This window comes from Pimephales promelas, chromosome 20, assembly GCF_988280905.1.
Source record: "Pimephales promelas chromosome 20, fPimPro1.hap1.1, whole genome shotgun sequence".
In the NCBI taxonomy this organism is placed as follows: Eukaryota; Metazoa; Chordata; class Actinopteri; order Cypriniformes; family Leuciscidae; genus Pimephales; species Pimephales promelas.
The window spans coordinates 28,643,943-28,661,857 of NC_142788.1; the positions used below are offsets into that span (position 1 = coordinate 28,643,943).

At 36.5% G+C, this 17,915-nt stretch overlaps 1 protein-coding gene across 2 annotated transcripts in view; it reads left to right on the plus strand.

Annotated features, from left to right (window-relative positions):
• reps2 (RALBP1 associated Eps domain containing 2) overlaps nucleotides 1-17,915 on the plus strand; it is a 48,582-nt gene that overhangs the window by 2,971 nt on the left and 27,696 nt on the right. For both annotated transcript variants that reach the window (XM_039652713.2, XM_039652712.2), the window contains exons 2-4: nucleotides 13,542-13,665; nucleotides 16,758-16,933; nucleotides 17,432-17,540. In XM_039652713.2, the coding sequence (XP_039508647.2) occupies nucleotides 13,542-13,665; nucleotides 16,758-16,933; nucleotides 17,432-17,540 (409 nt within the window). The remainder of the gene's footprint in view (nucleotides 1-13,541; nucleotides 13,666-16,757; nucleotides 16,934-17,431; nucleotides 17,541-17,915) is intronic.

The window sequence follows — 17,915 nt, forward strand, 5'->3', positions numbered from 1 at the left end:
TTTAAGTTCAGCAATTTCACTTAAATGGCAATGATAATTACCTATTAATTGTTATTTAAGTGAAATTACTGAACTTAAATATACAAGCTTGATACAAATCATCATTAAAGAAGAAAATTTCAAATGGCATTTAGAGGCTTTTGCATCTGAACTCTTCATATATATATATATATATATATATATATATATAGATACATATATTGCAATCAAGACCAAAAAGGGCACTATATTTTTTACATATAGTGTCTTTTTAAAGTTTGTCTTTATATGCTTCAATATACAGCAATATATGTGCTAATATATATATATATTCTACCATATATTGAACATACATGGGACTCTATATCATTACCAATAAATTATCCCATACAAATTGTAATACATTATGGTGGATAATATTTATAAATATAAAATTGCATATATTTTTGGATATATAATTACATTATATATTCATTTACCGTATAGTTCAGTATATTGAAAGCGGCAATCATTTGTATATTTTGCAATATATTACCATATTTTAATATATTGTATAATATATGTATCATCAATTTATTACTCCATGTATTTCCAAAATAATATATTACAATATATTTCAAGTAATATATTGGTAAATATATTTTTCTCTCATAAGGGATACTGACTTCACCCCTCGACAGACATACGAACAGCAACACACACACCCACATTTGCAAAGATATTTAGGGAGGCCGTATTTCCAGGAAGAATCACACACCTAGACATGATATAGACATCATCAGAGTGATTTTTTTGTTTCCAGAAGTCCACTGAATCAACAGTTTCATGTTTTGGACTTGGAGTATCCCAATAATATGGTATTGTGAGTTCGGTATGGTTACACCCCTACGGCCTGGAGACCAACACGGCTCTCGATACACTGTCGTGGTCACAGTGAGACACACACCAACAATTTGTCCTCTCAAATTGTTTGAACTCTGATATGTCTCACGTTGTTGTGTGGATTGCAAAAGCTATGCTATTGCTCTGCTAATTCAACCTTCACACTCTGCTCTCACTGAGGGAATGTAAAGTCAGTGGAGATTGGCCACAAGGCGCGTTTGTTAAGCAATGAAGTAATGTTAGTTTAATAACCCTCGGTGTCTTGATAATCTCCAGTGTCTCCTCATTAAAAGTCAGTCGAGTGAAGTGAGATGATGTGAGATAATTAAAGCGAGAGAGGCGTGTGTGTGACGGGGAATAGAGGAGTCATTGTGTGTCTGTCAGTAAGCTCTTATGAGTCTACAGGATTCACATCAGCTCTCAGACCCATGTTGATCTCTGCTCTGTGATGGATGAGTGTTTCTCTGCTGTATGAATATGATCGTCCCTGGCTCGCTGTCAAAACAGGAAGTGGTTGACGTGTTGATTTCAATGAATGACAATCAAATGACATTCGCTGCTTTAATTACATGACACTGTTTCTCTTCATTTGTTGTTGCAATCCACAACGGCCAGCTCAACCACAACTAGATCGAAGTTGCTTGTTCTGTGGTTACGTTGCTTTTTTGTTATTCTTATTGCACATGATCTGTAGTGAACGTTTTTTCCTGCAACATGAGCAATAATACCTGGTGCTGATATGACTTTTGAGCTGATTTTATGCAAATGATCAGCTACACAATACACTGACTATCATTGGTGGTTCTCACGTGATCTTCTGTGTGTCGGACGAACAGATCCAGTCAAATCAGCATCTTTAAGTTCATCTTAGCCTTTCATAAAGAGCAGTCATGTGTGGGATGAGACGCAGTATTATTATAGTTTCTATTAATATTCTTTATTAATTTTTGTAATTTTTTTTTGTCTATATAATGGTTATTTTTTTTAAATGTTAGTTATTTTAGCACATCAAGTTAAACTACATGAGAATGATAATAATGTTGCGGTTTTTCCCCTATGATTGTTTTAGGCCAGTCATAAAAAAGGTATTTACTGTATATTTTCGAGGAATAAATAGAAAGCGGTTCAGTACGCTTGAAATCAAATCGCGATGTAGACTAGTGTGTGTGAGTATTAAACCACAAAGACGATTTAAATGAATAAACGAATCCTACTTGCCTTGTTCTGTGTGAATGTGAATGAATAGTGGAGCCGACGCGCAGTTTCATTTACAACACACACACACACACACACACAAAGTCAAAATAAAAGTTCGGTTTAACTTGACAGAAAATATATTAGATATGTCCAGATGTAATAATCCAAATAAATTATGAATTTTTTAAACAAAAACGAATTTAAGGAATAATCTATGTTTTAATTTTAACAGTAAAGCTCATTGTGCAGCACGTTATTTGACAAAAATGTATGATAAATGTTTTATGGCTTAATTTTATGACCAGCAAAAACACAGAATTATTGTGAATATTTTTTCAAAAATATATTTTTAAAAAAGTTAATAATACATGATTTCAATTAATTAGACATGCTTTTTATTTTAGGGCTGTGCAAAAATTAATTGCGATTAATCGCATCCAAAATAAAAGTCTGTGTTTACATAATATATTTGTGTGTGCTGTATATAATTATTTTGTATATATAAATACCTATGCATGCATGTATATATTTAATAATTATTTGCACTTAAATTCTGTGTATATATATATATAAATAAATACATAATCTATATTATATAAATATAAATATTTTATATATGAATAACACATTTTCTTAAATATATACATGCATGTGTGTGTATTTATATATACAAAATAATTATATACAGCACACACAAATATATTATATAAACACAGACTTTTATTTTGGATGCGATTAATCGCAATTAATTTTTGCACAGCCCTATTTTATTTTGATTGCTAAAAATTTAAATTTTTTTCATATTCATATTTTATTTTATTTTGAGGTTTTAAGCCCTATTTGGACTGGGCTAGTTTTCCAGGGGGAAATGTGTGTTTGTAAAATCGTTATTTTAATTTTAATCCCATCTGAATCGCCCTGCCCATGTCTGTTTTTCTGATGCTTCTCATGTATTTATTTTTTATTTTTTTGTACCTACCTGAACTGTTTGGTTTGCGCACCAATTTTATGCAGGCTTTCATTTAATTTCAACATGGATGAGATGGTATCCGATGAATAAATAAAATGATCAAATTAATAAATGGAACCAAATTGCAGAAAAAAGGAAGACTGACCATTTTAATATCTATGTCAGGTAAGAAACTAGTTCCTTTCATTTTTGGTAACTATAATAGCCCTGTTTTTTAAAAAAAACATCACATCAGTAAGGTCTATCTCTACATCTGTCCTTGAGGATGAATGTTAAAGCACTGACCGCACAGGTTTCGTGACTCGTGTAGATTTACTGGCTTGCTCACAGCAGAATAAGTCTGTTGTGGGATTTGCACTAGCTTTAAGTCTCCATCTGTCTCTTGGACAAAAGCGTTGACGTGTTAACTGCTTGACTAAGGATGTGTTCACACTTGTAGTTCGATTCTTTTGGTTGGACCAAAAATAAAATGATACATTAGGAAAAAGAACATAAAGGGCCTGTTTACATGGATAACTAACTGTTTAATTTACACGTCTCTGCGCAACTCTTCAATTCCATGCTATATGCAAATTTAACTGTTCACTACTGATATGAGCTGCATTTTATTTATCGTCATCTAGTTTCAAGATAAAAGATTCCAATAGGAGAGAGAATCTCCATCAGCACTAGTAAAATCATTTAGTCTCACTACTTTTAATGAAGATTATTGTGCGTCTGCGTCTCCATTTGTGCGTTGGCTTTTTGAAGAGATGCTTAGCTACTCATCTGTGGCAATGCGAGTTGCAGTATTGCTGTCATATCTGGCTATTAAGTGTCATATAGGCTATGACGCTCTCACGCTTTCATTTTTTTTTTTTTTACATTTGTGGAGGAGTAAAATAAGGGATGTACGATGTACCATATCGGTTGTCGGCCCTAAAAAAATGTGGCCGATAAATAATGGATTATTTCCTTCAGATGCGCTCTGTTCGCCATAATGGGTTTGAATTGCTTGAAATATGATTGGAATCACTTCAAAAAAGTGAGAACATCATAATTATGTGCTTGGGACATGGCTTTTAATGGCAGGACTAAAAATGATAAATAAAAAATTTATTTATCAGCCAATTTTGCTGGCTTTCAAATAGAGCCCGACCGATAAAGGATTTTGAAAGCCGATATCGATACAAATATTTGTTGGTTTTAAAATCCGATATTCCGATATATCGGCCGATATTTTATTATTTTATTTTTTTCTATTTCAGAAACGATTATAAGAGATGATACGTGTCATTGCTATATTTGTCACGCGCTATTAAAGAAATACTTCAGTCACATTGTCAAAAGTTAAAAGGACAGTCAGTCAACTACACTGTAACAACGTAACGTAACTATTACTAGCTAATTCCGCTTCACTCTCGGGTTGCAAAACTGGACGTGATAGTCAGAATAGTCAACGACTGTGTAGAGTGCCCTCTGGTGGACAAACTCTACAACTCCAACATGGTTCAAGCGAGTTTCGTCCGTTTTTATTTTATTTTTGAAATATTCATTTATCGGCCATTATAACCGCCAAAACCGATAGTTTGGAAAATGCCTAATATCGGCCGATAATATCGGCCTGCCGATATATCGGTCTGGCTCTAGTTTCAAATATATAAAATTATTGGTATCAGCCAAAATGTTCATATCATTATATTCTTTACATATGGGTTCAACAACCAGATACAGTTACCCCTAGTTTCGTGTGGCGCGTCTGGCTCGTACATATGGTGGTATTTCTACCAGCTGAGAACTCACAAAGAGCTTAAAAAATCTTTAAATGAGGATTTTCTCCATTGCTGACGAATTAAAATCGAACTATAATGGTCAACTTAGCTCCTATGATGAGAAGAACCAGATATGCTTGAGCATTTTGTCCGTTTTAAGATCATAACTTGTGACATCACATCCTGTTTTTGGTCTTTGGTCTGCATTGGGTTCGTGGTTCAGTCGAGTTTGTTTGGAAGTGGACCTGAGATCTCCTGTAAAGGTGAGCCTCGGCCTGTTTGTTTGGTTGCGTTCACACTTCTGAAACACACTAACAGAGTTCCTTTGAATCGGACCAAACCTGCCAAGTGTGAACACACCACTTCATACAGTACCACTAAGGGATCTAGAATGCATTTGTCACTCACCAGGAAACTTTTTGGGACAGTGTGGGTGTAAATGTAGCAAGGGTTGGATATTTTTTGTGTCTGTAAACACTTGCAGTGTGCTTTCCCCCTGAGGTATACTTCATTTCACCACAGCTTCTGAAATTCCCAAAGCACAAACACAGTTCCTTCCTCAAATGCAGAGATCCGTCTCCGGACCGGACCAACCTGTTCGACAGCTGCTGTCGGGGCAGAAAACAAAGTCAAATTTCTTGTGAACGTCCTTGTCTGGGGACAAAAGAGTCTGCAGAATGAATGACTGTCAACATATTTAAACCGATCATGTATTTAAATTTAATTGCAACTTTGAACTCAAATGTAGGGATTGAATAGTAACTCTGAATGGTTCTTAACCCTGGCTTTTGTAAGCCATGTTGCAGCAATTTCACACTGGGGCTTTATTTAACAGGCTAACATAGTAAACACAATTTTCCAGCAGAAATAATAATTTAACGGGCGTGGCATGTGAAGTGATGTCTGTTGCCATGGGGATACAAACTGTTTTGGCATGTGCACGTTTGTTTTCTGAAGCTGTGTAAACTCTTCCCAACCCCAGATGGAGGAAACAGACGGAACGTGATCTTACGTTTGATCCGGTGTTCTGACAATTCATGCTACCCATCGAGATTTGCTACTTACCGGTTATGCGCATGTGCAGACTCACAGATTTTTTTAATTTTTTTTTTTACAAAAGGTACATTTTCCTGTTATAATATATAATTTCCCTTTAAAAAATGCTTACTACCATATGAATATTTGTACGGCCAGCCAGCTGAAAAAGAATAACTGAATTTTTCAGTTACTATGAGGAAAGGTGTACTTTGACAAGTCAAAGATGATTATTTTATGATAATTTTTACTTTTCACACCGTTTTAAAAGTAAAAATAGTCGTCTACAGTATACAGTAGCTACTCATAACTTAGAATTGTATTATAATTGTATTTCATACGACTTTAATCGTCATTCTGTGATCAATTCGCGCTACGGTAGCATTTTTCGACAAGGCAGCAAAAATCGACAGAACACCGGTTGTACAGAAGTGGATTAGGGATGTTAACCGATGACCGTTTGACAGATGGTTGACCGTATCAACGTTAACCGATCAAAGTTGTCGGTAGTCCGTAAAAAAATAAAAAAATAAATTGGTGCGAGGTCACAGCGTTTGGGTTCGCGCGCTCACAAGATTTGCGAAAAGTAAAGGCTTCAGGCTAAAACACTCGAGGTTAGAGCCAAGAAAATAGTGTGTGGGGCCATTTCACCTACAAGAATGACACAGATGTAAGTTGCTGGGCTTAGATTTGGAAATACATTACATCTACATTTCAGTGGTAACAGATAAGGTGATGATGATCATCATCTTTCTTTATTATTGTTAGGCCTGGGCAAAAAATCGATTAAATTAATTAATTCGAATTTTTTGTTGGGGGCGATTTAAAAAATAAGTAAATCGAGTTTTTGTGTAATGTCACATTTTTGGCTCCCCGGAGTTTCCATAGTGTTAGTTTCACTCATGTAGCAGTATGGCAAGCGACTAAAACAATAACGTCGTAGCATACACGAAACAGCAACAGCATAGAGAAAGCGACAACATAGCTACTGGTGAGAGTGGGAAGTTTGTTCCTTAGCGTAGAGTGAACTAGAGTTTATTCTTCCCGAGTGGGTCGGGCCGATATTTCCTGTCACTATCCTTGGGTCAGGCCGGGCCCTTGAGAGACGTGCACTAACAATGCAATAGAGTGCGGCGCGGGACTAATTAGATCTGATGGCCGTGCGCGGGGCGGGCGGTAATGCATTCACTCTATGTGTGCAGTTTGCGGGAGAATAAAACGATTCGCGGGACTCCCGCAAACTAGAAATATCTATGATTAAAACATAAAAAAGTAATAGATTTGTATTCATCTGTTGCAGAAAAGCATCAAGAACAACTAAAACAAAATAGAAACGATTTACAGGACAGAGTTTCTATTTATAACGTTTGCAGCGTTGAGCGATGTTCTTGAACGCAATGCCCAATCAGAAACATTTAAGATACTTTTTGTTCAGTGCTGAATTCTGTTTGCTGGCAAATCCTCGAATTATAACAATTTTCCTCAGATATGAATGTATTGTTAATGCTTTCGTAAAAATCGTAAAAAAACGATTAAAAAAATCAGAGATTTTATTTTTAGGCCATATCGCCCAGCCCTAATTATTGTTAGCACTAACGTTAACGTTACCTCAAACCAAAGCGGCGTCTAAAGCTGTCATTTTCTTAAATGAGCCACAGCAATTTTTCAAATGAGCTTCTAACGCTAGACTAACGCCTTTATTTTCAACGCGATCACCTTGTACCCAAACCATTTCGAAACTAAAAAGGAGCCATTTGTCCTCCGATTACATACAAGCTCCTTGGCGCTGCATTTTGTGGGACTGTATGGGGATTTTAAAAAAGTGACATGGTGGAAGGGTGGCGCCTGGGCAGTGTGTGTGTGTGTGTGTGTGTGTGTGTGTGTGTGGGAGGCGGAGCGGCAGAGAGATGCGACAGAGTTGTGAAATTGCAGGCGCGGCTCAAAATGGCTGTTATATCAAATAGCGTAGCATATTTTAAACCAATCGGCTAATGAGGCTCGGTGGTCGGTCAAGAAAATGTGTAGTTTTCTTTTCGCCATCCCTATAGAATTAATTTGTTTATAAGTGCTTTCGTAGACTAGATAATTGATATTTATCTGTATATCACTCATACCACAGTTGTCTTTCGGATACAATCAAGTCCTATCACATTAAAGGTGATTGGGCTCTCGACTCGGGCGCAATCCCAATATGTTGGTACGTCGACGTGACGTCGAAGGTGACGAGGTGAGAAATGCCGGATGAATGTTTTAAAAAAGCAGACATAACGCAGTCGACTGACCTCCCTTATCCACACATCCCATAAGCTGCCATAAGGAGGGTAAACCTATTTTATTATCCTTCCCCCATATTGTACTTGTATAGAGTAAGATTATATCTGTTCTGTGTGGATCAGGAGAATGCAGGTCAGGCTTAAGTAATACTGATGGTCAGATGATTAAACTGAGTTTAAGCCACCATACACACACACACACAGACACACACTGTCTCTTGATTTCAAGACAAGGAGTTGGGTCACGCTCAGAGCGCGTGAGGCTCTCGTCAAAAGCCATTGTAATTTCCATCAGTCACAGTAACAGCTGACTTTAGCGGCTAGAAGATCAGAGCTGCTTTTCATTAGCCCAAAGTATCAAACCGTTTGTTCTACAGACATGCTAACTTAAATTATGCAGATTATTGAACAAAATTCAGTTTAACTTTAGGCGGATGATAAAACTTAAACCTAGATTGAAGGAGGGACCTGATCCATATATCAGAGGTTCGACTCTCCACCAAAATATGCCCGAAAATATGATTCAGTGTATTTTGTTAAACTAATCCATTTAATCCCCAGTTCAGTAATGCAGACATGTAAGCGTTTCCCATAATTCCTTGCATCTAGTCCTCAAACAATATACAATAGGATATGATTTAATGATTGTTTTGTGTGTATGTTACCATCTGTTAGTTTTGACTGTAGGAGAAAAGTGAATTTTAACCTTCCGGGATCAAATTTGTCTTCGTGTCAATGTCACAGGATGTGTTTTCTTGCTCTACAGTACATCGATGAATCCTCTGTGTCTCATAATTATTCATGAGCCTGAGTGTCCTTATCCTACGAGAACAAAATCGAATACTCCCCTACTATATAGTAGGGCTGGACGATTATAATCGCGATTAATCGAACAAGTTACCTCGATTACAATGATTTTTTTCTCTGATTCGATCCCGTACCATTTCACGCTGGCGAACGATCCCGGCTTAAACGCCATCATTACAACACGGCATTGATTACGGCTTTTGTTTCCACTCTGTCCCCAACCTGCCACCAATCCCGGGTCGCACAGAAGGTGTTTGTTCTGGCAATATCCCGAGATTAACACGCGGTGTGAAAGGGGCTCATGCTGCTTCAATGTCGCAGGGGAAAAGTACGTTTTAAGGGAAAAGTACATTAACACACAATGGGTGGAAATATTAATAGGATTCAAAAACTGACATAACCGACATGGTAAAATCACGTCGGTTATAGGCTTTGAATTTCAGTTTTGAATATTTTTCGATTAATCGTCCAGAACTACTTAATAGGGTATTACGCGAAAAACAGTACGTCATTTCACACATATTTTGTTTTTGTGTTATCTATATTAAAAATGTCTATACAATGTAACATATTTTCTCTGGCTCTTGTTTTAAATTATTTTGTTTCGTTATTATGCTTGTTGTTGTCATCTGTTAACGTTGTACGAGCAGAATGTGGCGGTTGGTCGGTGTGGTATTAGTCCCGCCTCTCCTCCACTGTGATTGGACGGTTGGGTAAAAAGTGACAGTGATGAGCGTTGCGTTTTTGAACATTCTTCAACTCTTGGCGACCGGTAACAAGCGCCATGCGTTTTAGCGTTAAAAAAAAAAAACGCTCAGTGCCTCGTTACGCTCATGCCATTTAAAAACATCGCACTCCTATTGAAAACAATTGGAAAAATACGCCAGCCGCGTGAAAAAAAAACGCTTTGATGGACACTTACTAACACCTTGCTCCAGGGCAAACCCTCTTTTAGCGTTAAAAAAACTACTGTCAGGATTTACTAAAGGCACACAGTGAAAAATTAGCACTGAAAAGGCGTGTACTTTTGCAGGACTTCATTGTATATTAGTTTCCTCTCAGACAAAAATCTCTTTAAAATCTCTTAGGAGATTTTAAAATTTAGACAAGCGCCCCCTAGCGAGAGACCTCGTTACGCTCATGCCGTTTAAAAACGTCGCACTCCTATTGAAAACAATTGGAAAAATACGCCAGCCGCGTGAAAAAAACGTTTTGATGGAAACTTAGGGCCAATTACTAACACTTTGCTCCAGGGCAACCCCTCTTTCAGCGTTAAAAAACTACTGTCAGGATTTACTAAAGGCACACAGTGAAAAATTAGCGCTGAAAAGGCGTGGACTTTTGCGGGACTTCATTGTATATGCATTTAAAGTATTTTCCTCTCAAAAATACTGTTTAAAAAAATTTAGAAAATTTTTAAAAGATTTTAAACTTTAGACAAGCGCCCCCTAGTGAGAGAGAAAACACTTCTCTATTATGCCATTCCAGACTCTGTCTACAAAGCAAAGTGAAGTAGCAGAGTCAAGGCTAGCTTTTTTTAGGAATGAGTAAAAATGTGTTTTGGAGACAAATGTCCATCTAGTCACGGGTCTCCTGCGATTGATTAGATAAGAGTATTGCAGAAAACATCTTGTTGTTTCAGTCGTATCTGAAGTTCTCCGCTGTGAGTCATGTGCCATCAGCACTGCAGGACACGATCAATAATCCTCATCACACCTGGTCGAACAGGAACGCTGAGTCAATGTTTCAGGAGTTTCTCATAATGTTTGGAAAGGTGGAGGAGATTGTAGTTTAGAGAACAAGGATGACCTTACTTGCATTGACAAATGTTTTTTTTTTTTTATTAGGTATGTGTGTTCAGTTGTGCTATTTCTACAATCTGAAGAGAACTATTTTTTGAAGAGAAGTTTGGCTTGAGCAGCACAACATGCTTTTTTTCTCAACATGGGCGCTGGTGGTGTTTGTTATATTTAACAGCACACTCAACACAATGTGCTGCTATTTAAAGCGCACAGATCTCTTCCTGTGTGAATGAAGATGTTTACAATGAATCCCAGAGCTCAACTCTATTGATTATTTCGTTACGGAAGGATGGATTTCATCAGCGGGGAGTGATAAAACACTAGTTTATGTCTCATTGTACTGAAGGATAGTGATTCAGCTATGATTTAGACTTGGGTTGAGTGTTTGTTCTTAGGTATTCAAAATCACAGGAATTAAAATGGAGCCTATTTACTTTCTTAAAGGGATGCTTTGTATTAAGCTTTGTAATAGTAGAAAACCTGTAGTAATTTCAAATTGCCATGCTTTCCACCCTCATATCCATTTTTTCAGGATTTTTTGATGAATAGGAAGTTCAAAATAGCAGCATTTATTTTAAATATACACTCTTTGAAGAAATGGTTCTATTTAGAACCAGAAATGGTTCCATCCCCTGCTTAATGTATGAAACCATTTTTTTTTTTGGTAAAAGGTTCTATTGGCCAAGTATGGAATATAGAACCCAGAGGAACCCTTTTTTAAGACTGTATAGAACCTTTTAAGGGTTCCAAATACGTAGCACTGATAGAACCTTTTAAGGTTCTATATAGAACCTTTTCTTCTAAGAGTGTACGTTTTTTTAACATTATGAATGTCTTTACTGTCACTTTTGATCATTTTTAATGTATTCTTGAATTTCACACAAAAAAAACTGAGCTTGGATTATGGAAATAAAAATAATGGCATTTCATATTGTTTTGCAGTGTTTACAGTTTTTTCTGAATGCTTAGGCGCTAATCGTGATTCTTGTAGCACAATTTCTAAAACTATTAATACGTATGGCAAAACCACTCACTGAGTTTGCACAAAAAAAAGCACAAAAACTGCTTTGCACTCAATTTGCAATTTTGTAACACACACTTTGCAAAACTGTAGGCACAATTCACTGCACAACACTCTTTTTGCAGAACTTTAAACACAACTAGCAAAATTATACACATGTATGGCTATCATTAACACTATTTTGCCAACTGTCTGGCTCACTTTCACATGTGAAAACTGTTTTAGAAAATTAGTTAACTTTGCAATCAGCCTAAGCACTATAAATAAGTCACAGGTACGCTGTCTGTGTGGAGTACAATGGAAGGAGCAGTAAGAGTGAGAAGAGTGAGAATCAGAGGAGGCCGAGGGAGAGGACGTGGAGGTGAAGAAGTTGGAGGAAAAGGACGTGGAGGTGAAGAAGTTGGAGGAAGGAGCTAGAAGAGGACAAGGAGGCAGAGGTAGAGGATGTGGAGTTGAAGAGCATACCCGATATGTCATCATATGGGACAATGTTAGTTTCCATAGGGCTGCTTTGGTCCGCAACTGGTTTACACACCACACATTCTTTATGGCACTCAACCTCCCTCCATACTCTCCATTCTTACGTAAATCCCATTGAGGAGTTCTGGAAAGTGTACGACCGTCATCCTCATCAACAGGTAGCCCTTTTACAAGCAATGGAGGAGGCATGGAGATATTGACCAGGCATCATGTCAGGCCTGGATAAGGCATTCAAGGAGATATTTTCCCCGGTGCCTTGGACTGGAGGATATTGCATGCGATGTGTGGACGGAATTTTGCGGCCGAACCCAGAAAGACGACATGATGTAGGCTGATTGTTTTTTTTGTTTTTTTTGTGTGTGCAAAATTACTCTTTTGTGTTCTGACTTTGTCTTGGTTTTTATGAGTGTGAATAAACACCAATACTTGAAGTTTGTATCCTTGTTTGTTTACATGACACTATGACAAAAGTATGACCTCAAATTGACATCTGTACACAGAGACAGCAAAAGCCAGATGTGTTTTGCATTCATACCATGAGTGTGTAGTTGGCACATTGTGTGCTTAGTAGATGATGGCTTGTGTTTACTGTTTGATACAAAAACACAATTTTTACGAAGGTGCGAAGAGTTAATCTAGCTGTGTTTGATTTTGCAAGAGAACTACAATGTTTTGATAATTGGGTGAAAGGTTTTCTTATTTGTGTGTAGAGTTTTGCAAAACTAGCCAATAGTTACAAAAAATGTGCTTAAGCAATCAGAAAAAACTGTAAGTTCTCATCTCCTCAATAATGTCTTCAATCTTGAAAAGACATCTGAAACCAGCCTAGTAGTTAACTAGTCTTAACTGGTCTGAGCCTGTTTTAGCTGCTCTGTTAAGTGGTTTTAAAGTGGTTTTGGCCATTTTTCAGGAGCAAACCAGGTTTAAGCGTGTGTTTTCTGCCGGGATAGATGAGTTTAACATCTATCTCTGTCCAAAGTGAATTATGTTTTTAATCTGTTAAGATATTTGTAGTAAGTTACACACTTCCTATTTCTTATCGCTACGCTTAGGGCTGTTATTAAAGTGAGTTTTCAATTACAGAAGCCCAGATAATAGTGAAGTTCAGCCGTTTAAAGTGCAGTTTATCTTCAGCCGGCTATTCTTTCCACTGTAGAGCCAATAATGAGGATTTAGCTATTATCTTTTCATTTTCCCACGTTAGCAATTTCACCCATTAAGATGGAAGCCATGAATTCCACTTCACATAATAAACGCTTTTTAAATATTGAAGCTTAATTCACTGAACTAAATACGGTAATGTGGTTTTAAAGTCTCCATATGTCTCTCTCTCTCTCTCTCCAGGTAACAGAGGTGTGTGGTGCTAAGCGGCTCGGGTTCTTTGGCTGTGGGCAGTTGTACGTGGCTCTGAAGCTGATGGCCGCGGCACAGGCTGGTTTGCCAGTACGTCTGGAGAGCATCACAGGGGGTAAGTCGAGTCATCCGCCGTGAAAGGAAGGAGAAGCAAACGCGATCAGGGATTTGGCCTCGCATGCTTGGATTTACTCTAAAGAGGGATAACACACGGAGGTCGTGCTTTGCAGAGAGAGCGCCACACGCTGAGCCAAACTCACTGAGAATAAGCCTGTGTGTGTACACTGAACCACAGGACGGTTTCCTTAAACGCTTGACACTTATTGTCTAGACTCTTTAATCTGTGCTTACAGTAAACATAAGTTCATTTGACAGTTACTGCATAATTATGAATTGATCCTGACAACCAAAGTACCATTTGAAAGCTTTGACACACAAGATTCTGAAGATAATAATAAATATTATTTTTATTGTTAATCTTTTTTCAATTTTTCTATTAATTATTGTTATGGTAAAATGTCTTATTTTTTTACTTTTTATTGAAGTAATTATTTATAAAAATGATAGTTGCATTTGTATAACCAAATTATAACCATAATATGCCTTATTTTATTAATATTAATTTATATAATTTTTATTGCATTTTTATAATACAATTTTTTGAACTTTTGTAATGGTTTATAATTTCTATATTTGTTTATTTATTTTTTACTATTTTTACTATTTTTTTTATTATTTGTTGCATATGCATAACGGTAATTAATTAACAAAATTATTTTACATGATTATTTTAATACATTTATAAATATTATTTATTGAATTATTTTATGATTATGTATAGTTAATATATATATATATATATATATATAATTTTTATTATTATTTTATTTATTATTATTTATTTAATTTTTTTTGTCAAATTTTTTATTGTTTTATAATCTTCAGTTTTGCTTGGGAATGCACCACAAGTTTCTAATTTCAATATTTTTATTCAAAATTTTGCTATGTAACTTTGGGGTTTGAGCTCATAAAGTAACTCGAATGTAAACACAGCACAGACAAAACAGTCATTTCCTAAATTTATTTGCCTTACTAAAGTAATATTGAGCACTAGGCTGACTCCGAGCTCAGCGCAGCTCCAGGCCACCCTGCCGGGCTGAAATGTGGCGAACAGAGCCTGGATTAGTGTTTAATCCTGGTTCAGACTGTTACTGAAGGACCTCAGGGCCCGCGAGACCCTCACATGGAGAGAGGAGCTCCGATGACCTCACACAGCAGGTTCAGCGCCTCTGATCATGCACCTTCTGTTTACTCCACAAATCATCTGGAAAGGGAAGGATAAAGACCCGGTTTGTGGATAGGAAAGGCAGATTTATCGAGATGACCTCAGAGGGACCTTCTGAGAGATGACTGGCTAGGTTATGTTTACTTTTTAAAGAAGATCATCTTAGATCAGAGGTTTCAGTTCTAGTTCACATGTAACACAGCTACATGATTAAGTTCTGGAGGTTCACGAAGGTCTTGTTTGAAAAGGAACATAAATCACATGGCCTCAACATGCTTTGTGTTTCATTGAGCCTGTGTAATCCAGTTAGAAGTCAAAAATAAAGCTTGAAAGTTATTTAGCTGTTTTAATCTACTGTGCACAGAAAATATTATGAGGAGCAGGGCACCAAAATGAACAGAAAGGCCCCACAAATTCAAGATAAGAGAGCAAAAATATGCCCCCACACAATTAAACTAAAGCTATGACAAGCGCACGATTAAAGTGAAATGTGAACATTTTTTGGGGCATTGCATTTGTTTATCCGCTTATATCGCATCGGATTTCTTTTTACGTGCTTTTTATTTTATTTTTTTACTGTGTTGAGCGTTAAACCCAATCAGAAATGTTTCTGTTGAGCTTATGAATGCAATGGCCAATCAGAGGCGCTTCGTCTCCGCTGAAAGAACCGGCTCACCGACTGAATTTTACACTCAAATACATTGCGAATTCTCTCATTATAAACAATAAAGTGCAGATACAATTTAAGTAGAACTGCATGATTCTGAAAAAAAAAATTAATTGCTGCAGTCTATTTAAAAATGTTTCATTAATTAGAATGAATTAAAAAGAATCTTTTCAACGAATAAATGAATGACTCGCTCGTCCTCTAAATACATCACTTGTTTCATTACTAGATGAATCAGCATTTTTGAACAAATCTTTTGAATGATTGATCCGATGACTCACTTATAAATACTTCACTTGTTTTATTACTAGACAAATCAGCGTTTTTCAACAAATCCTTTGAATGAATGATTCAATGACTCACTTATAAATACTTCACATGTTTCATTACTACTGTAGACAAATCAGCTTTTTTGAACAAATCTTTTGAATGAATGATTCAATGACTCACTCATAAATACGTCACTTGTTTCATTATTAGACAAATCAGCGTTTTTGAACAAATCTTTTCAATGATTGATCCGATGACTCACTTATAAATACTTCACTTGATTCATTACTGGATGAATCGGCATTTTTGAACAAATCTCTTAAATGAATGATTCAATGACTCACTCATAAATACTTCACTTGTTTCATTACTAGACGAATCAGCGTTTTTGAACAAATCTTTTGAATGAATGATCCAATGACTCACTCCTAAATACTTCACTTGATTCATTACTAGACGAATCAGTGTTTTTGAACAAATCTTTTGAATGAATGATCCAATGACTCGCTTATAAATACTTCACTTGTTTCATTACAACTTGATTCAGCGTTTTTGAACAAATCTCTTAAATGAATGATTCGATGACAAATAAAAAATGTTAAGTCACTTGTCGCCACCTACAGGATCTGTTCAATTTCCATCGCGACCGTTGACATCAGTGTTTATCCGAACAATAAATTTATCCCAGTTCTTCAGTGATAATTTGAATTATTGTAAGGCAGAAAAATAATACTGTGTAGTTGTAAAAACTGCTCTCTCTGGCTCCAACACAGATTTGAAATAACAATTATGACTTTTGTTTTGTCACAATATTACTGATTTTTAAATTGTATAATGTATATTTTTTTTGCATTCTGCAGTTGTTGTGTAAATACATGTATGCCACCTTTGAGCAGCATTAAACAGCTGAACTTTATTTGAATCCTCTGTGAAAATAGCATCAGTACGCTGTTCTGAACATAGTGTCATTTATCTTTCCCTGCAGAACTTCCTCTTCCTGTGTTTGTTGGGATAACGAATGAGCTTGAGATGCGTTACGCCAATCACCCCCCAACCAATGAGAGCCAGCCGCACATTCTGGGCTCAGTTCCTGGCTCCGCCCCTCGTCCCCCTGCAGACAGACCTGTACTGAGACACCCTGACACCAGCATGGACAAACAGGTCAGACATCATAACTATCTTTTTATCATATTTACACTATCATTTGAGAACAAAACTTGATGATGATTGATCTGATTGATCGCTGAATCGAATTTGTTTCATAATTGTTGAATTTTGAATCTTTGACACTATTATTGAACTGGATTGAATCAACATTAAACAGAATAACGACAAACTCGTCTCATAATTTGATGAACTTTACGTGGTTATTTTTATTGAACTGAACCGAAATGAGCTGAATACTGACACTATTGTCTTCAGAAGAGCTGCTTTATAGTTTGATTTGAGTTCACTTCATAACTAATGAACTTTAAGCACATGTACATGCACACAAACACACTGATAACTACCACAGATGTGTCTGTTGAAATAACCAGATTTACTGGTTTACATACAAATCAATAACTTGACAATGAAAGTAAACCGAGTTTACAAGACTGTATTAATAATAAAAACAGATTGTTCACCTTACTATTATTGTGTATTTGTATCTGACAGGAGGCGTGGTCTCCACCGCGGTCACCCGCCATCTCCCCGCCCCGCTCACCATCAGCCTATCGCAACTATCCATATGCTGCACAGAGAAACGGAACAGAAATGCTATTGGGTGAGAGTCACTGTCAGTTATTCCACATCCGGACCGGCCCATGAACATGAAATTAATGCTTTTTATTTAAAAATGTTCACTGTTCAAGGTTTTGGTGGCAGTTGTTTTTTTTTAGTAGTATGGGCTCTATGCACGGCGTTATTTCCGGTGAAGCATTAGGGATGCTCGATAACTTCCGCCGATCATAGAGTCCAATGCAATACCGAGAATTTATATTGAATTTTATACTCCATGGTTCTACTAATGAAACGTTAGTCACAAAAACAGATAAAACAGACACCCCTCGTTGTGTTTATGCTTCTTTTTAAAATTATATTAAATAAACATAACTATATATAAAATTACATCTAAACGTATGTACGTTTCGTTTCAAAG